This window comes from Cydia fagiglandana, chromosome 12 (assembly GCF_963556715.1).
Source record: "Cydia fagiglandana chromosome 12, ilCydFagi1.1, whole genome shotgun sequence".
NCBI classification, from domain to species: Eukaryota; Metazoa; Arthropoda; class Insecta; order Lepidoptera; family Tortricidae; genus Cydia; species Cydia fagiglandana.
This window is the reverse complement of record NC_085943.1, coordinates 7,033,146-7,050,173: the sequence shown is the minus strand read 5'-3', so window position 1 is coordinate 7,050,173 and position 17,028 is coordinate 7,033,146. Positions and strand designations below refer to the sequence as shown.

At 40.2% G+C, this 17,028-nt stretch overlaps 1 protein-coding gene across 1 annotated transcript in view; it reads right to left on the bottom strand.

Moving 5' to 3' along the window:
- Positions 1-17,028, bottom strand: part of LOC134669508 (sodium channel protein para-like) — an 87,463-nt gene that overhangs the window by 2,582 nt on the left and 67,853 nt on the right. The window contains 21 exon segments of the mRNA XM_063527097.1: positions 2-406; positions 753-956; positions 1,192-1,496; positions 1,769-2,039; positions 2,428-2,673; positions 3,214-3,408; positions 3,498-3,620; positions 5,325-5,447; positions 7,102-7,275; positions 7,362-7,627; positions 7,707-7,848; positions 7,932-8,047; positions 8,131-8,292; positions 9,584-9,788; positions 10,101-10,288; positions 11,512-11,674; positions 12,726-12,899; positions 13,307-13,593; positions 15,447-15,512; positions 15,935-16,037; positions 16,814-17,019. Of these exon segments, the coding sequence (XP_063383167.1) occupies positions 2-406; positions 753-956; positions 1,192-1,496; positions 1,769-2,039; positions 2,428-2,673; positions 3,214-3,408; positions 3,498-3,620; positions 5,325-5,447; positions 7,102-7,275; positions 7,362-7,627; positions 7,707-7,848; positions 7,932-8,047; positions 8,131-8,292; positions 9,584-9,788; positions 10,101-10,288; positions 11,512-11,674; positions 12,726-12,899; positions 13,307-13,593; positions 15,447-15,512; positions 15,935-16,037; positions 16,814-17,019 (4,124 nt within the window).

Genomic DNA, 17,028 nt, shown 5'->3' with positions numbered 1-17,028 from the left:
GCCGGTGCCGCCGCCACGCGTGCTGGATCAGCCGCGCGCAGTACTCCTCGCGCTGCCGCCACAGCGTCGACGACACCGGCTCGTACCCGACCTCGTCGGGCCGCCCCGGCTCGATGTCGCCCGTCTCCTCGATCGGGTTTCCTTTCCGCGCGAAGAAGTCCTTGGTGAGGGCGTCGAGGATGTCCACGCAGAACATCATGTCTCCGCGGCATATCGGGATGTCCATCGATATGATCTTGTACTTGTTGGGCTTGTGGATCTGCAGCGGCGGCTCGAGCACGTCCAGGAACTCGGAGAGCTGGTCGTAGCGGATGTACTGCGTGCCGTCGGGGTCGAACCGCTGCCAGATCTCGTAGTACATGTCGTAGTCGTCGTCCGTCAGACCCTCTTGTACATCCTCCGTCGCCTGTCAATCACATTCAAAAATCGATTATTAACACTCATTTTATACAAAATACAATCTAATCTGATAGTATTATGATTAAAGCTGATATTATCACCTTTTTTACAGGGTTTCAAACAAACTTACTATATATATTTTATACCCCGTGACAACAATAATACGCCCTAGGCCCTGGCCCTGTAGCCGCCCCTTTCTCAGTACCCATCATATTGACTACATTTCGAGTTATTTCTTGTTATCATCAGCGAATTTTTTGTCACAATTTGCCGCCCCTAATATCTTGCCGCCTTAAGCTCGGGCCTACTTGGCCTTAGGTCAAACCCGCCAATGACGAAATACCAAAGCTTACCTGAGAATAGTTCTCTAGAATGACGGCGATGTACATGTTGATGACGATGAGGAAGGAGATGACGAGGTAGGAGAGCAGGTATGTGATGCCGATGGTGGCCGAGCCGCAGTTGCCGGGGTAGCCGCGCTCGTTGTCCGGCAGGTCGCACTCCTCCTCGTTAATAATGCCGTCCAACACGCCGTCCCATCCGGCTGACGTCGACATCTACATATTACGTTACGCATAATTAATAATTAAACTTGTTGAGGCGTGTTATTAGTTTAAATATGATAGATACCATTACAACAATAATCAGATTCTCATACAACAAAATATATATCGTATCAATCGTATCATATTTTAAAAACCTATAAATTCGTCTCAGCAGTGACCATTGGTAACGCTACGTTACCAGAGACATGTAGCTGATGTAGTAAATCAATGAAAAGCTCGTACTCACTTGGAAAAGCAGAATCATGCTCTGCACAAAAGTCTTGAAATTATACACGTCGTCCAGACCACCTTTGTCCTTGACGTGCATAAAGAACGACATCCCAAAGATGGCGAAGATGAACATGACAAGGAACAGCAGAAGGCAAATGTTGAACAGCGCCGGCAGTGACATGGCCAAGGCGAACAGCAGCGTCCGGATGCCCTTGGCGCCTTTTACCAGTCGAAGGACACGACCTACTTTCGCTACTCTTACTACCCTTAGTAGAGTTGGTGATACAAAATATTTTTCTATAATATCGCTCAATACCAAACCTGCGAAAGAAAAGTAAATCATTAGTTTGGCAAACATTTGTATTTTGTTTTAAAAAAATATAAGTAATACAGTAAATTTTAACTGAAAGAAAGTATTTAAGTAGAGGAAAAATACTTTCTTTCAGGCCAGAAGAAATTAAACCTTACGTCAATGTCTGAAAGGTTATATCATTCTGTATAAACTTCACACATGACATGAAAGTTGAAATGGGGGACGGATAAAAATGCCATTTAACTTTAAAATAAAAACAACATGATTAAATGTTACTTACTAAGAATAGAGAACATTACGACGACAAAATCGAACAGATTCCACGGTTCGACAAAATAATGGTAGCGTAAGGCGAATATTTTCAATAGGCACTCGGAACTGAATATCACGATGAATATCATGTTGAGATAGTCGAGCACGGTGCTGAAGGTCTCCGTTTGCTGGTAGTGGTCCAGCGTCATGGTCAGCATGTTGAAGCCGATGAACAGCATGATGATCATGTCGAACTTCTTGTCCGTGCATATCTCGAACACTATTGCTTGTGGCCGCCACTGGAAACAAATGAAAAACAATTTTAAGTAAGTATAAATTATCCACATTAGTCCATGTGGTAACATCCACCAGTAACATAAGCAGCTTCTGTGTGCCTAGTATTGAAAGGGTTGTACAATGAGCTACAGAGACGTTCAAATCCGCCTTCATAGAAACTGTACGGTAAAATTCTTTCATGAATAAGAAAATTATGTGTGTTTTCACGAAGTATTTAGTATTTAACTTTTTAATATATTTCGTACCTTAGCTCTAGGAATACCATTAGGTGTGTTTTCACGAAGTATTTAGTATTTCACTTTTTAACATATTTCATACCTTAGGTCTAGGAATACCTTAGGTGTGTTTTCACGAAGTATTTAGTATTTCACTTTTTAACATATTTCGTACCTTAGGTCTAGGAATGGCTTTTAACGGTTTCTTGGAGCCCATCTTCTTCATGGCGTTGTAGTATTTCTTCTGGTCCTCCGTCATGAACATCTCGAGGCTGCCGCCGGCCTTCTTCTTCTGCTCATTGAAGTTGTCGATGATAACTCCGATAAACAGGTTAAGAGTGAAGAATGACCCGAATATTATGAAGAATACGAAGTAAAGGTACATGTATATATTTGTTTCTCGTATTGGTTGACGGCCGACCTACAAACATTTAAAATATGTATCAAATAACGCTCCATAAAAAAATCTTAGAACGTGTAGACGGCACGTTTGACATGTACAGTCAAAGATTATAAGTTCCTACTCATTTTGTACTTTGTCACAGTGACAATAGTATGAGCTCTCTAGCGACTTTCATATTAATTGTCACTGTGATAAGGTACGAATTTGGTTGGTAATTAAATTCTTTGACTGTACCTATTTCTGTAAATTGCGTAATAAAGAGCTGATCAGTAATAGAGTTAGACCAAGAAAAGTCTGTAGCGATTTTAATAGACCACGCAGTGCAAGAGTTATTTAGTCGTCATAATTTTATAGAAGTTTGACGTTTACTTGCGTTTCGTGGTCTATCAAATTCGCTGCAGACTTTTCTTGGTCTAACTCTAATTACCGAATATTCATTGCTCTCTAGAAATGACCAATTTAACCCTTCGCAATGTAGAGACTTGCGCTTTAAATGGTTTGGAGTCATTGATTTTTTTTTCGTTCGTGATTGGCAATTTGGCAACATCTAGAACTTACCTCTCTCGAATCAATGGCATCGTTCATGATCTGAATCCACCCCTTGAATGTAGCAACTTGGAACAGGCACAGATAGGCTTTGCCCACATGATCGAAGTTCATAGGTGAGTTTTCCCAAGTGTAATTTTCCAAGATACACGCATTTTTGTCCGGAATGATTTCGTGGCTCAAAGTTGTGTGGTTCAAATCGACGCACTGGAACATCAAACATTTGAATGCTAAGTATATGTCCTAGGGGATATAATTGTGTATATTTTTTATGGAATTATAGTATAATAGCATACCTTGAAGTATTTTCCAGCAAATAGCTGAACACCCATGATGGCAAAGATTAGCCAGAAGATGAGACACACCAGCAGTACGTTGAAGATGGAGGGGATTGCCTGTACTAAAGCATTTACCACCACCTACACAACATATATGCAATTAAGTCTCGTTGTAGCGTCACAAAATAAGTATGTAGATAATAAATATGCATGGTATTTTACATGTAGAGAGTGTTTAATGAATCAAGGATGACTCACGTTTGACCGGCCCAGGCCCGGGCCTAGGCGTCCGACATAATTGTGATTTTCTATGACAGCTGGCCCCTATTTCACCAACGTGACAGGTGCGACAATTCGACAAGTCTCGTTGTTGCTGACGTCACAGGCATCCATGGGCTACGGTTATCGCTTACCATCGGGCGGGCCGTATTCCTGTTTGTCACCATCATTGTATTATTTAAAAAAACTTTATTATATCGGCAAAAACAGGTATTTCTCTTGTGATGTTTATGATGATAATGATGACAATTGTCACAAGATTTCAAAGAACTTTCGGTAATTCTTGACAGCAAATGAGTTCTGTGTCGGAATTTCGTGACAATTGTCGTATTTCTTGTGACAATTGTCATTAGCTTCGCAAAATAAATACTTATTTACTGGCGATATAGTGGAGATTTTTTTAAATTAACATGTTGGTGGCAAACAACCACACCGCCCGTCTGATGGTAAGCGGTTACCGTAGCCTATGGAGGCCTTTGACGTCAGTAACAGTGATGTCGACAAATGCGACATTTGACACGTTGGTGAAATAGGGCCCTGATCGATGATCACGTGGTGTTTTCCATAGAAAACCAAGCGCCGGAAGAGCCGGCTCGGCACCGACCGGTCTAACGTGAGTCATCCTTTAGTTCGGTGAGTGAAGTAGGTAGGTACATAATGTTAAATAATTTAAGTAAGTTTGTTTTTTATGGATTATCCTTATAAATTGTAAAAGGTATTAGACCTTTCTTTTGATCTTAACTTTGAAACTATAGATTGATTGTTAATGAGTGGGTATGATTGATATGATTGCTAAAATACATTTGGTGGGAGGTTAGCTAAGTATTTAGTGTAGATAGCAAATAATAATTTAAATAATTAATTTATACAATAGGTACACAACATGGAATTTAACATTACACATAACAAATATACAAAACGTACACTACATTTATACATGTTACAGTTTAATAAGTCTCACAAAGCATGCTCTAATATAAATATAAAACTAATAGCACTCAACAGGAAATTATACAAGAAACTTACCGTACAATTATAATTTAAATAATCCAGAATATGCGAATTACAGCTACCGCATGCCAATCGCCAAGAGAAAATACGATGTAGAATAAGGTAAAAAGTCTAAAGTGCAGAGACTAAATTAACATTCCAAGTAACTATTACTAATAATCAGAAAAATCCAAGAGAAAAAGGAGACCAAAATATGACAATGATTGTGTCTGCCGAAATGAACCAGCTTGGACCGATTTCCGACTGACTGAGAATATGACCAATGATACTAAGCCATTCAAGGGTGCCACCAACGACTGCAACATGATTCACTACAATTTGATCGATAATGGACTAACTACCGATGATTTTGAAACGATTCGTGACTAAACTAAGTTATAAAACCAAAGAGACCAGATGTCAGATGTAGGATTACTGAATAGTTCGAGCGGAGATCGAGTGTTTGGGAATGTTGGTGAAACTGTCGCGCTACGCGCTCGTGTCGGAGCTAATGCGGGGTGTGGTGGGGCGGGTGTGCGGGTGGTGTGCGTGGGCCCGAAGCAGGGTGGTACGTACCCTCATGCCCTGCATGCGGCTCATGGCCCTGAGCGGACGCAGCGCGCGCAGCGTTCGCATCGTTTTGAACGCCTGAATGCCGCCGGCGCCACAAAGCGCCGCTACGAAGTTTATAAGCGAGACCTGATGGAATCAAGGGTAATCATTGGATAAATGAGGCATCACACATGATAACTTAACAGATATTTAGTATTAAGTAAAGTAGTATTTGCCGAAGAACCTGGAACAGAAATGAGGTCAACCAATCGCAATAAAACCTATTAAGGCTCGGAAAGCATTTTGAAAGGAGAGGTTTGTAAAGAAGAAATGTAACCGACACCTTATCAAATCAATAGGGACCACATACATGGTGTTGAAGACTGTATAAGAGAAGGCTCCAACTAGTTAGAAAAAAGTGAAAAAACCTATATCTAGATTATGTTCTATAAGTAGATACATATAATAATTTATAAGTTTATGTAATACAGAGTACTAGGTATATGTAAACATCAATTGGTGTGCAAGTGTACACAAATTTTAGAAACCATTATAGCAGCATTGAACATGTTATTATATAGAACTAATTAAAAAAAATGTATTTAATGGAGAAGTTTTCATATGCCATGCAATCGAAAATTAACTGAGAAGTGTTTCGGGGTGATCATGATTCACCTGACTGGTGTATCGGTTGGGCATAGGTAGCCAATGTCAGGAGGCACGGGAAAGGGGAAAGATAAGCAGTATCCACAGACAGACAAGATTACGACATCTAGAGGTTGAGGCAGCGAGAAGAGTCGACACCTCCGCTGTGACACATCCAACAGTTAAAGCTACACGCTTTCATGCCGCGCTGCCCATTCGTGTGAACTGAATTTCAAACGGCACTTTAATTCAATATAATATAATAAGTTGTTTGGTAGTTCAATGAGCAGTGCGACGAGGACACGAGGCGCGGTCTGTAGCGCGGCGCGTACTCACGCGCATGCCCTCCCATCTGGACACGGCGCGCAGCGGGCGCAGCGCACGCAGCGTACGCATGGAGCGGAACGCGGGAATGTCGTCCGCACCCGCCATCACCGCGCCATGGTTAACGAGCGACAACTAACGTCACACACCAACGTTACTCTTTGTTCCACTACCCTTAACTAGACACTGTAATGCCATCATTACCAGCTGACGAGACAAGGCAAGTCTCGAAAATAGGGAGTGAAATTCGGTTTGAATTTGAGACTATTACTTTTATAAAAAATTTGATAATCTTCGCAAATAGTTATGTATGTCGCTAAATGTTTGTTGTTTGTACCTATGTATACCAGACTGGCGCAGATTGCGGTGGACGTCCGGTCATTTTCAGTTTAGTAGACCTTTCTGCTTGGCTACTATGTTATTAGACAATGTTTACTTTGAAGCGTACAGTTTTGGGTTATATACTTCACCAAATCAATTAGGCAATCCACACACACTGAAGACAGGATGTGGCGCAGTGCGCAGCGAAATCCTAATAGGTATTTAAAAAGCCGTTTGGTAATATACTATGAGTCGGCGAGCAAAATTATTGGTGTTACTCTATTTACCACGGCAGATCGTGGTTTCAGTGTGTGAATCTTTTTAAGGATGACTCACGCTAGAACGCTCCGGGTATGGGCTGGGGTGCCCGACACTTCTGTTTATATGACAGATGACGGTGATCACGTGACGCTTTCTATAGAAAACTGAAGTGTCGGACGCTCCGGCCCGAGCTCGGACCGTTGTAGCGTAAGTCATCTTTAATGGCAATTATAATAAAAAAGAATATTACCATGACGATGATAAAGTCGAGCCAACACCACGCGTTGGTGAAATACTTCTGAAACCCGAGGGCGAGCCACTTGATCAACATCTCGAGGAAGAAAATAACGGTGAAAATGCGGTCCATATAGTACAAAATGTCTTGGAGGATTGGTCGTTGAGGCAAATGTACATCTTCTAAAGCCTGAAATTATAGAGAATGAATTGATTAGGTACTTTTTGTTCAACTGCTGTGGGATAAAAATAATATTGTGTGAAAAGAATCCGTACCAAAGCCAAACTACTGAGCAAGATCATAGTAATCACAGCCGTTTCAAAATAGGTGTTTTCTATCAGTCTAAAAGTCTTCAATCGAAGCATGCCCCAGCCTTGCCAGAATGGGGAATCGTCGTCTCCGGCGAGGAAGGGGAACTTCTGGTAGCAAGGTTCTGGACAGCAGTCGGCGGGCGTGTCGTCGATCACGTCTTCGTCGTTAGCGACGATGTCGTGTTTGGGGATACCATCCATTTTACCCTCTTCTTCTTCTTCTATTATTTCTGCAATAAACAAATCATTTAAGGCAACTTATCGTGGCATTATTAAAAACAGCAGCATTCATGTTTCTAGTATTCTCACCTTCTTCTAAACCTAATTCTTCTTTGCTAGCATCCTTTTTCTCTTCCCCGTCTATCGTGTCAGCTGAACCTTTGTGACTTTCATCTTTAAACGACCTATTTTTATGACTACCGTATGATTTCTGGCTTATCGTATCGTCATCCTGAAAACAGCAGTTATTAGTTTAGGCCAATTTTAAGTCTTATTAGTCATAAATAAAGTTTGTAATTTCTTAAACATGCATACCTGTATAGGATAGCCGAGATGATTGAGCTCACATTCTAACCGATTGTCTCTATGATTATCCGTTATTGCGTTTATATTGTTCATCAATATCTTCCCTTTCTTGTACTTATTGTCACCTGAAAGTATACCATTGACTTCTTAGGGACACCAGGTTATCACTTTTCCTGCTACTATGTTCGTCCCGAATCGTATGTGTTACCTGGTATAGTGAACTCCATGCCGTCTCCTATGGCCACCTCGACTTGATCCTTTAGTTTCTTGTCCTTGTAGAGGACGGCGTCGTCGAGGTCGGTGCCAAGCTCCAGCTCGTTGTCGACGCGCTCTGAGGACACGCAGCGGCCGCACAGAGCCGCCTTTAAGCCTACGTGCCCAGTGTCCCCACGCGTGCCACACGCGACACCACGCCGCATCCAAGCATAGAAATCAGACCAGGACGAACAAACTTAACATCATTTGCCAGAATTGTGTCAGTTACAATAAATACTTTAATTAAAAACAGGTTTCTTTTATGACATACTTTTTCATTGACTCGACATAAAAATATAAAATCATTATGGATATACATATTACTGGTTTACTCTTTTTTAATTACATACAACAATGTACATCGGCGATCTGGGCCATTTTTTTTATCTGTAGGTTTTTAAGTTTTATTATGTTTGTTTATTTCTTTCTTTGTTTTTATCAATAAAATTTTACTCATACGTTGCAATGTTGCGTAATTTTAAATTGCTGTAAAATTATAATAAGAATAATAACCAAAACAACAATTTCATAAAAAAATTAATTGTTTTTTTATTTACTTTCATGCACAAATCACAATCACACAAATAAAGCAGCACAACAACATAAATCCAGATCGACAGTAAAAACCACACAGTGGGAAAATAAACAACTAAAAATAACCAACTTGTACAACAACACGACAACAACAACAGTGTATCGACAGGAATCTAAGAGTGTTCGTCCACTGAAGGTGAGCGAAGCAAAGCAAACGTGGTTTGTTCTACAATAGCTTAAGTAGAATTAAATTTTAAACTCATCTTCACCAATTTATTTTTAGAAGAGTTTAAAATAACTACGGATACTTACCTACTTTTATTTTACCGCAGCTAATTTATACAAGGAAAATGTACTAGTGCCACTCATTTGTTTTGCCTCGCTGAATATTGAGCACACATTTATTTTATTACACTCAATGGCAGGTCCGCAATCTACACTTGGATGTAGGGACACAGGCAACGCACAGTGATACAGGTTATAAGGTATCGAAGGGTACAAAACCATGCTTTATTTTACATAATTGACGTTAATCACACAACACAAACCATGCTACGGGTGGCTTCGTAGGCACGAGGTACGTAGGGAAATGAAGTGGGAAGAAATGGACATACATTTTATTTAGAATATTCAATTATGTGGCATATTTAATTAGGTATGTCCAAGTAAGTAGTAACAATTACAGTTTTGATAAAATAGAGCTGTCAGTTACTTCTTGGCCTGATAAAGCACTATCTTCTTTAACAGTGAATAAATGAGATAAGAATCTTCACACGATATAGGCACATCTAGCAGATACAGTATGAGTAGATGTATTTAGTACCACAACGACAAGGATACGACATGCTACGACAACTCGGCACACATCTTACCGGGGGCGTGTATAGATATCTGATTGGTCAACTTGTTCTTCAATAGTTTCAAGAAGTCCGCTATACTCCGCTTTATCCAGTTGATGAACCTTGATATCCGGTTGATGGCTTCTGCGATTTTATTCGTTTCCTGGTCGGCAGTGGGCGTAGATAAACTCGACGATCCAAAATTTGACAGTAACAGGGCCAAGAAGAGGTTAAGTACCTGAAATGTATTTATTGTATAGCTTCGTGCTGTAAAAGTAAATTAAAGGGGCTTCTGGTGACCAGAGGGCTGGCCACTATTTCGCCTAGCGTATTAGTATCGGTATCGCCATACAGCGGGGAAATACGGCCAGCTCGGGTAAATACGGGCACCAGCGGGGAAATACGGGCACCTTGCCCGTTGACGGCGATCTGGGCCCAATTTTTTATCTGTAGGTTTTTTAAAGTTTTATTATGTTTATTTGTTTCTTTTTTTGTTTTTATAAAAAAAAAAATTAGTGCAAAAAAAAGAGCAATAATTGAAGATACCTACCACAAGATTGCCAATGACGACAGTGGCCAGGAAAAAGGGAATACAGGAGACATCACCGACCAGCATGCAATCCCACATGCTCTCTATCCATTCTCCGCAGAGCACTCGGAACACGATCATGAAGCTGTGCATGAAATCAGTGAAGTTCCACCGAGGCAGGTCGCCGTCCGGGAACCGGTCCACGTAATCTGATGATGGAAACATACATTCAATATACATTTCTCAAAATTAGGTGATAAAGCAAATATCTTTTTGAAGCTATCAGTGGTGACTAAAGCTGTTATAGTCTCATTTAAAGCGTAACAGCCGGCCTAGCCAAGGTTACAATCGCTATCGCTTCGACAACGAAAAGCATTATGTCTCTCTATCACTCTTCCATATTAGTGTGACAGTGACAGTTGCGTTTCGATCGCTACGGAGCGTAAGCGATTGGCATTTTGGCTACGCGGCCTGGAGCTAAAATAGTATTCTGAAGCTATTTTAAATTAATACTTACGCGGAAATAAACTAATACGGATTGTATACTTGACACAAAATACATGCATTAGATATCTTAACTGACTTGTTGAAAGCGTTCACATGCATCAAGGCGCCTAGTCATAGATACTGTTAGGAAGTAACTTACTAAATAGTCCGTTTCTACGCAAACATTCGAAAGGCCAAATAAGGGTAAAGTAAGAGTTGAAGTGAAGCTGGCGATGTTTCACAAGTGAGGCGCCTTTAGGGGCTTTGGGGTCCATTTACTCAAGTGCCTGACTTACTCGGCTACAATCCGATCGGCGACAAGACAGAGCATAACGGTGTGACGCACAACAACACAATAGTCGCTAGTCAAAAACGGCGACGCGCCCGAGAAGAGGGGAAACTAATAGCCAGCTATAGTTACTATAACATCTACAGGTAGTGCAAAAAGCTTTCCCATGTCAAATATATTTTAAATATAATAAAATATTATTGAACATCACACCAAGCCCGTGAGAAAAGTTTTTTCACTAGAGCTGTAATAGGGTTAACGAGCTAAACGTCCAATTAACTTAATTATGAAATGGCAGTCAATGTATTTCAATTTAGAAAAACTCTTAATTGATCGTTATTGATTATTACTATCCGACGTAATTATGCTACAACAAAAGGCTGGTAGATATATGTGAAAATTCATAAATCAATGAATTACCAAATTATTTTTCCGGGTTTTCACTTTTCATAATTTGTTTTACACATACATTGCTTATGTACTCAGGACAATTGCACACATTACTAGCAATTCATATAAATAAATTATGTAACAAATGCTAAAAAGTTGTATTCGAAAATACATTGACTGCTTTGATAGAGAGCGCGTCGCCTTTCCACCAAGACACGTCCAATTAAACACCAATGTACATGCAACACTCCCACCAATATCACTTACCCACGTAATTTTTCCCGAAAAGTTGCATACCCATCACGGCAAATATGAAAATAATGATGCACAATACGAAGGTCAGGTTGCCCAAGGCACCCATCGTCCTACCCATTATAGAGATGAGTAAATTAAGTGTCGGCCACGACTTTGCCAATTTGAATACTCGAAGCTGCAAGTACAAATTGTGAAATGAGGCGTCACACAAGCTCGCTCTTCGGCGCTTCACCTATGCTACTGCGTCCTAACTGCAGGCCCACGACCACTCGCATCTCTCGCGCTCCACAATACAGAGCCGATGATGCAAGTGGCTCAGGACCTGACTAATGTATAGCGAATGTGTGCTTGAGTCACCTAACAAATGTGCATTGCTTTGTTTTTGTTTGAGTGGGATATATGTTTGTCTTTTAAAATGTGAGAGCTTTTTAACACCAATATCATATATTAAACCTTGTCATATCGGCTTTTAATTTAAATAATTTCCGCCAGATAGTAACGACATAGATCCCATCATCGACCTAATGCATCGAAATGCCCCGGAAGCGAAGCTGCAATCATCTAGATACTCGATGCGAAGCGGGTTATGTCATGAGTCAAGCGTGGCGCGGGCGCGGCGCGGGCGCGCGCGAGACCCATGCCGTGTTAAGCCACAGCGCGGACCCGCTGTTCCTTATGAAATGTCCAACCAAGCCCAGTGTACAATATTAAGAGGTGTTAAGCTGAATCAATAATAAAGCTTAATTGTTAGAGATGCGGAATTGTCTTTCAAATTGAACCTGTGTAGTTCTTGCCAAACAACTGCATCCCCATCACGGCAAATATGAATATTATGATGCAAAGTACAAAGGTCAAGTTCCCTAAAGCTCCCACGGTCCTACCCATTATGGATATAATAAGGTTTAGGGCAGGCCAAGACTTGGCCAGTTTAAACACACGCAGCTGAAAATATTTTATAACATTTACATAAAGTATCATTATGTGTAACTGAATGTGTAATGTTCATACCGACAGGTAAATACTGGGAGTGTGCTTGTTTAGATTTTGATGTCATGAGCATGTTCAGTGTATGCACCAATATTCATAAAACGTGTAAATAGATATGTATAATGATAATCAATATAGTTAATATAAGATCAACATGTTTCCATGTTAATAAATTTCAAATATAATGTAAATAAGTATTATATAGTCAGTGTATTAAATAACTGAAGATAGTAACTTACCAAACGAAATGAACGCAACACTGACAAACCCTGAACTCCTTCCAGTCCCAACTCCAGTAATGATAAGGCCACGATGATGAAGTCAAATATATTCCAACCCTCTTGAAAGTAAAATTTTGGACTCATTGCTATTAACTTTAATGTTGCTTCTATGGCGAATGTTGCGGTGAAAAACTGCAAGTATAAAAAAAAACATAAAACATCAATATCATAAGGTTTAATATTGAATTTCATCAGCCAGAAACGTCACTACTGACACTGACTGACTACTGACAGACCATATCCGTATGAAATCCAGATCGAATTCATAACCTATTATTACAATCAGAATTCTTCGTAGCGCTACGCCGTAGCGCGTAGCAGATAGGTATTTCGTATTATTTACCAATACCGTTAATATTAATTCCAATGAACTAAAACAAATATAATCTCAGAATTTATAGCATTATTTATAATACAATTGAATTGAATATTTGTAAAAACATGCAATTAATTATCATGCTTTACAAATATGTAATTCTTGTACTCTATTTTATTAACTATCTAGATCAAACAAAGATTGATAATGAAACAATACTCACATAATTGCCGCTCTTCAAAGCCTTTTCCATATCCTTATTCATGTCGTGGTGGTCGAGAGCCATGAACAGCGTGTTCACAACGATACACAGCGTGATAAACAGTTCCACGAACGGATCGAACACCAACAGGGCCACGTATTTCTGAAACTCGAGCCACAACCAGCAGCAGTCCCACACACAGAATAAGTCTATCCCCTTCCACAGGCAGTCTAGAAGCCGGTCCTTTAACGTCGGCCCGTCCTCATCATCTTCCGCTGCTGCTGTTTGGAAGTAGTATACTGTTGATACTGTTCCGTTTACCAGTGTGAGTGTATGTGTTGAGGAGAGAGAGAAATAATTTTGTTAGTATTCGCTCATTATCAGGTAATAGAGGTGATGAAAATTCCAATCGGCAGCCGTTGCTGATTTTTTTGATTGGGTTGTACATTAAGAAATTTTATGAACTATGCACAGACGTAGTGCATAATTGTTTTCCATCGTATTTTCTCTGAAACGTACGTTTGTCATGCCACTTCAGTCAACCTCAGTAGGTACTTTTTGTACCGAGACTGACTGAAACAGCAAGCCACGTTCGTACATTTCCGTGAAAATACGATGGAAAATAAATATGCACTACATCTGTATACTAGTATATTTTTATTACCAATATCCATATTTTTTGTTGCGTCGTAGGTTGTCATTTATATCTGTTGTTTCATCAAAAATGCTCAAGCCCGTGGCATTCAAAGGGGATAGCTGGCACAATGGACTTTCTGAATGCGACATCCTGAGGACCACTATAGTGCGACTGTAAACTCGTGCAAATCAAACCCAAACTGTTCTGGCGGTGACATTCATCTTGTTACCAAGATAAAAGCTTACCAATGTTAACTACACATAATGCAACTATGATGAAATACTCCATCTGATAATTTTAGTTCTGAAGGCCCAAAAAATATGAATATCGTGGCTTATAACAAGTTTATTAAGCAATACTCAGCTCAAAATTTAGAAATATTGTTATTTTTTAACCTTAAGATAAATATCTAACATTTATCATGCACTAAACTGTACTTTGCAAACTTATATCGACTAGAAGTCCATGCGTTCAACAAAAAATACAAAAATATAAACATGCGTGTGCGTGAAATAACGTATTGTAGACAACCGCCTAAAAGTTAGTTGAGGCCAGTCATTGCAAAACATTTTGTGTCTAAATGGTTACAAGCAGACACAAAATGTATCGAATGGGCAAGTCTCAAATTGACTCCTAGGCGACAGGCAACAATAGTTTTAAGTAGCGTCAGACGGTCCAAATGTGATTAATGTTTAGTGCCATGGTGAATTCAGAAAGCGGAATAAACACAATGCCAAAAGTATTATATCTGTGTAATCAATCAGTTCAAATGTCTGTTTGTGATAGGTTTTTAGGCAATAGAGTTTTTGCAGTATGAACTGAGCAACACAGTGAATCGTGAGCACTGAGCGGCTACCGCGAAAACCGAAATTCGCAAATTGCGGGGATCTTTCTCTTTTACTCCAATGAAGGCGTAATTAGAGTGACAGAGAAAAATCCTCGCAATTTGCGAACTTCGATTATCGCGGTTATAGCCCTGATTGAACACTTGTTATGGTAAAACGCAGCGGAGAGGCGTGTTACTACTCTAAAGGCGCATCACACACCACGAATAAAGGGGTGCGTGTATTACGTTGAAACACGCATCTTGAATGCTGTACGGATCTCTCACTCCACAGATGTCTCTGCCAGGTGCTGGTGCTCACAACCATCGCGACAATAAATGACACCCTTATTGTCTTTACTCTTGCCAATTATGCTTTTCTTCATTCGCATAATGAGCAAATACCATTGTGTATAAGTGTTGTGAGTGTTGAGTGTAAGCGTCATATTGACATGTTAGGCGAAAACTTCGCAGTGTGTTTTAAATAAACTTATTTAAAAGTAGAAAACCTTACATAACATTTTATTGACACGGTGATGTTAAGAAGCAAATTTAATTAAAACATGACATGACTTAGCACATTAAAAAAAGAACATCGACATTAAAATAAGATGTTGTAATGCACAAGACAGATAGCACCGACAGCAACTTGTAACAAGTATTGGTTACAAGAGAGTCAATATTCTGAAAGTGGTCCGTACCGTTCTGATCGCTGGCTCTGCTTTGCCGCCCGGCTTGTTCTATTATTTCATTTAGTACCATTACATCTGAAAGTTAACAAGATATTAATTAAGTATACTACCTATATGCATCATCTACAAAAGCTATATTAATCGGCAACTGTGTAAGGCCTATTGATATTGTATGGATATAAATAAATACTATTTTTTACGCCTTAACTTTTAAACCGATATTATTAACGTATAAAAAGCCCTGAGGATGGACAGACTGTAAGATAGGTTATTTTTGGAAATCCGCCGAAAGGAAGATAAAATTATATAAACTGAATCTGAAGCGAACATAGTCGCGGACACAGTTAGTTGAATATAAAAGTTAGGTACTCGATTTTGATTTCAGTAAATGATTCGCATTAAGGTTAGTAGGTCAACGTCGGAAGGGTGCATTAACGCTCGAACAGTGATTGATGGTGTCTTGAACATAGGTACTAAATGAGTTTGTTAAACGTTACCTCTCATATCTACTACGTTAGGCTGCTGCGACGACTCTATAAAAGGGTTATCGTTTGAAGGCTTCAGTACTTTCCCCGCTTCGTCCGTGCATTCACTCATTTCCTAAAAAAGAAAAAATATTTTAAATTTTCAGATTTAATGGTACTGTCAAACCATTACACAAAGGGAGTGTTTCTAATGGAATATTTGGGTCAAAAACATTACTGTGTTACGTCTTTCCTGTAGACATACACAAGAGTTAAGGGCTATAAAGGTTAATTTTCTTATTTAACCCTTATCCACGTGAAAAGGTCCTCCTTTTATATAGAGAACTATGTATGATAAAATCATTTCTTGCTGCATGCCCACAAGCTGTTAACAGGAGAGAAAACTAGTGTGTTCGCACGAACTGTATATGTCTACAGGAAAGACGTAACACAGTAATGTTTTTGACCCATTTCAGATTGTAATAGAAGTAGATAAATAAATCTACGTAAAATATGACAGTTTGTAAAACAAAACTTGCACCAACTAACAAGCCTTACATAAAAACAACGACGCCAACAACAGATAGGTTTTTTGGTAAAAAGGTCCAGATACGTTTACATATTTTCTGATCAGGCGCGAAACTAACAAGCAATCCAGTGAGCCAACATCGAAAAATTAAAAATCATTTTCGCTCTTGCATATTCCAGCGACAAAGAGGCAGAACGTTTTCGATATTGGCAGAACGCCCTCTGAACTCCTTGCCAGCTTCGCGCCTGATTAGTTACTTTATAAGCCCACTCCACACCCGCGAAACCGCCCCCTCCACACTCATGCGCGAATCGCGGCGCGAAGCCGCGAACGCGAGTGTGAAGTCGGTTATCGACAATGATATGACGTGTACGAATACTCACATATTCTCTGAGCGGGCGCGACGCGAGCGAGGAGTCTTGCCGCTGCGGCGGGTAGGCGTGCGGCTGCGAGGTGATGCTCTGGTTGCGCGAGGCGGAGCGCCCGCGCAGCCGCGCCTCCTTGGTCTGCGGCTTGCCGCCCAGCAGGTCGCCGTGCGATGTGTACGACAAGCGCGACTGGTGGGATGTGTAGGACGAATGTCGGGAACCTGGAACCG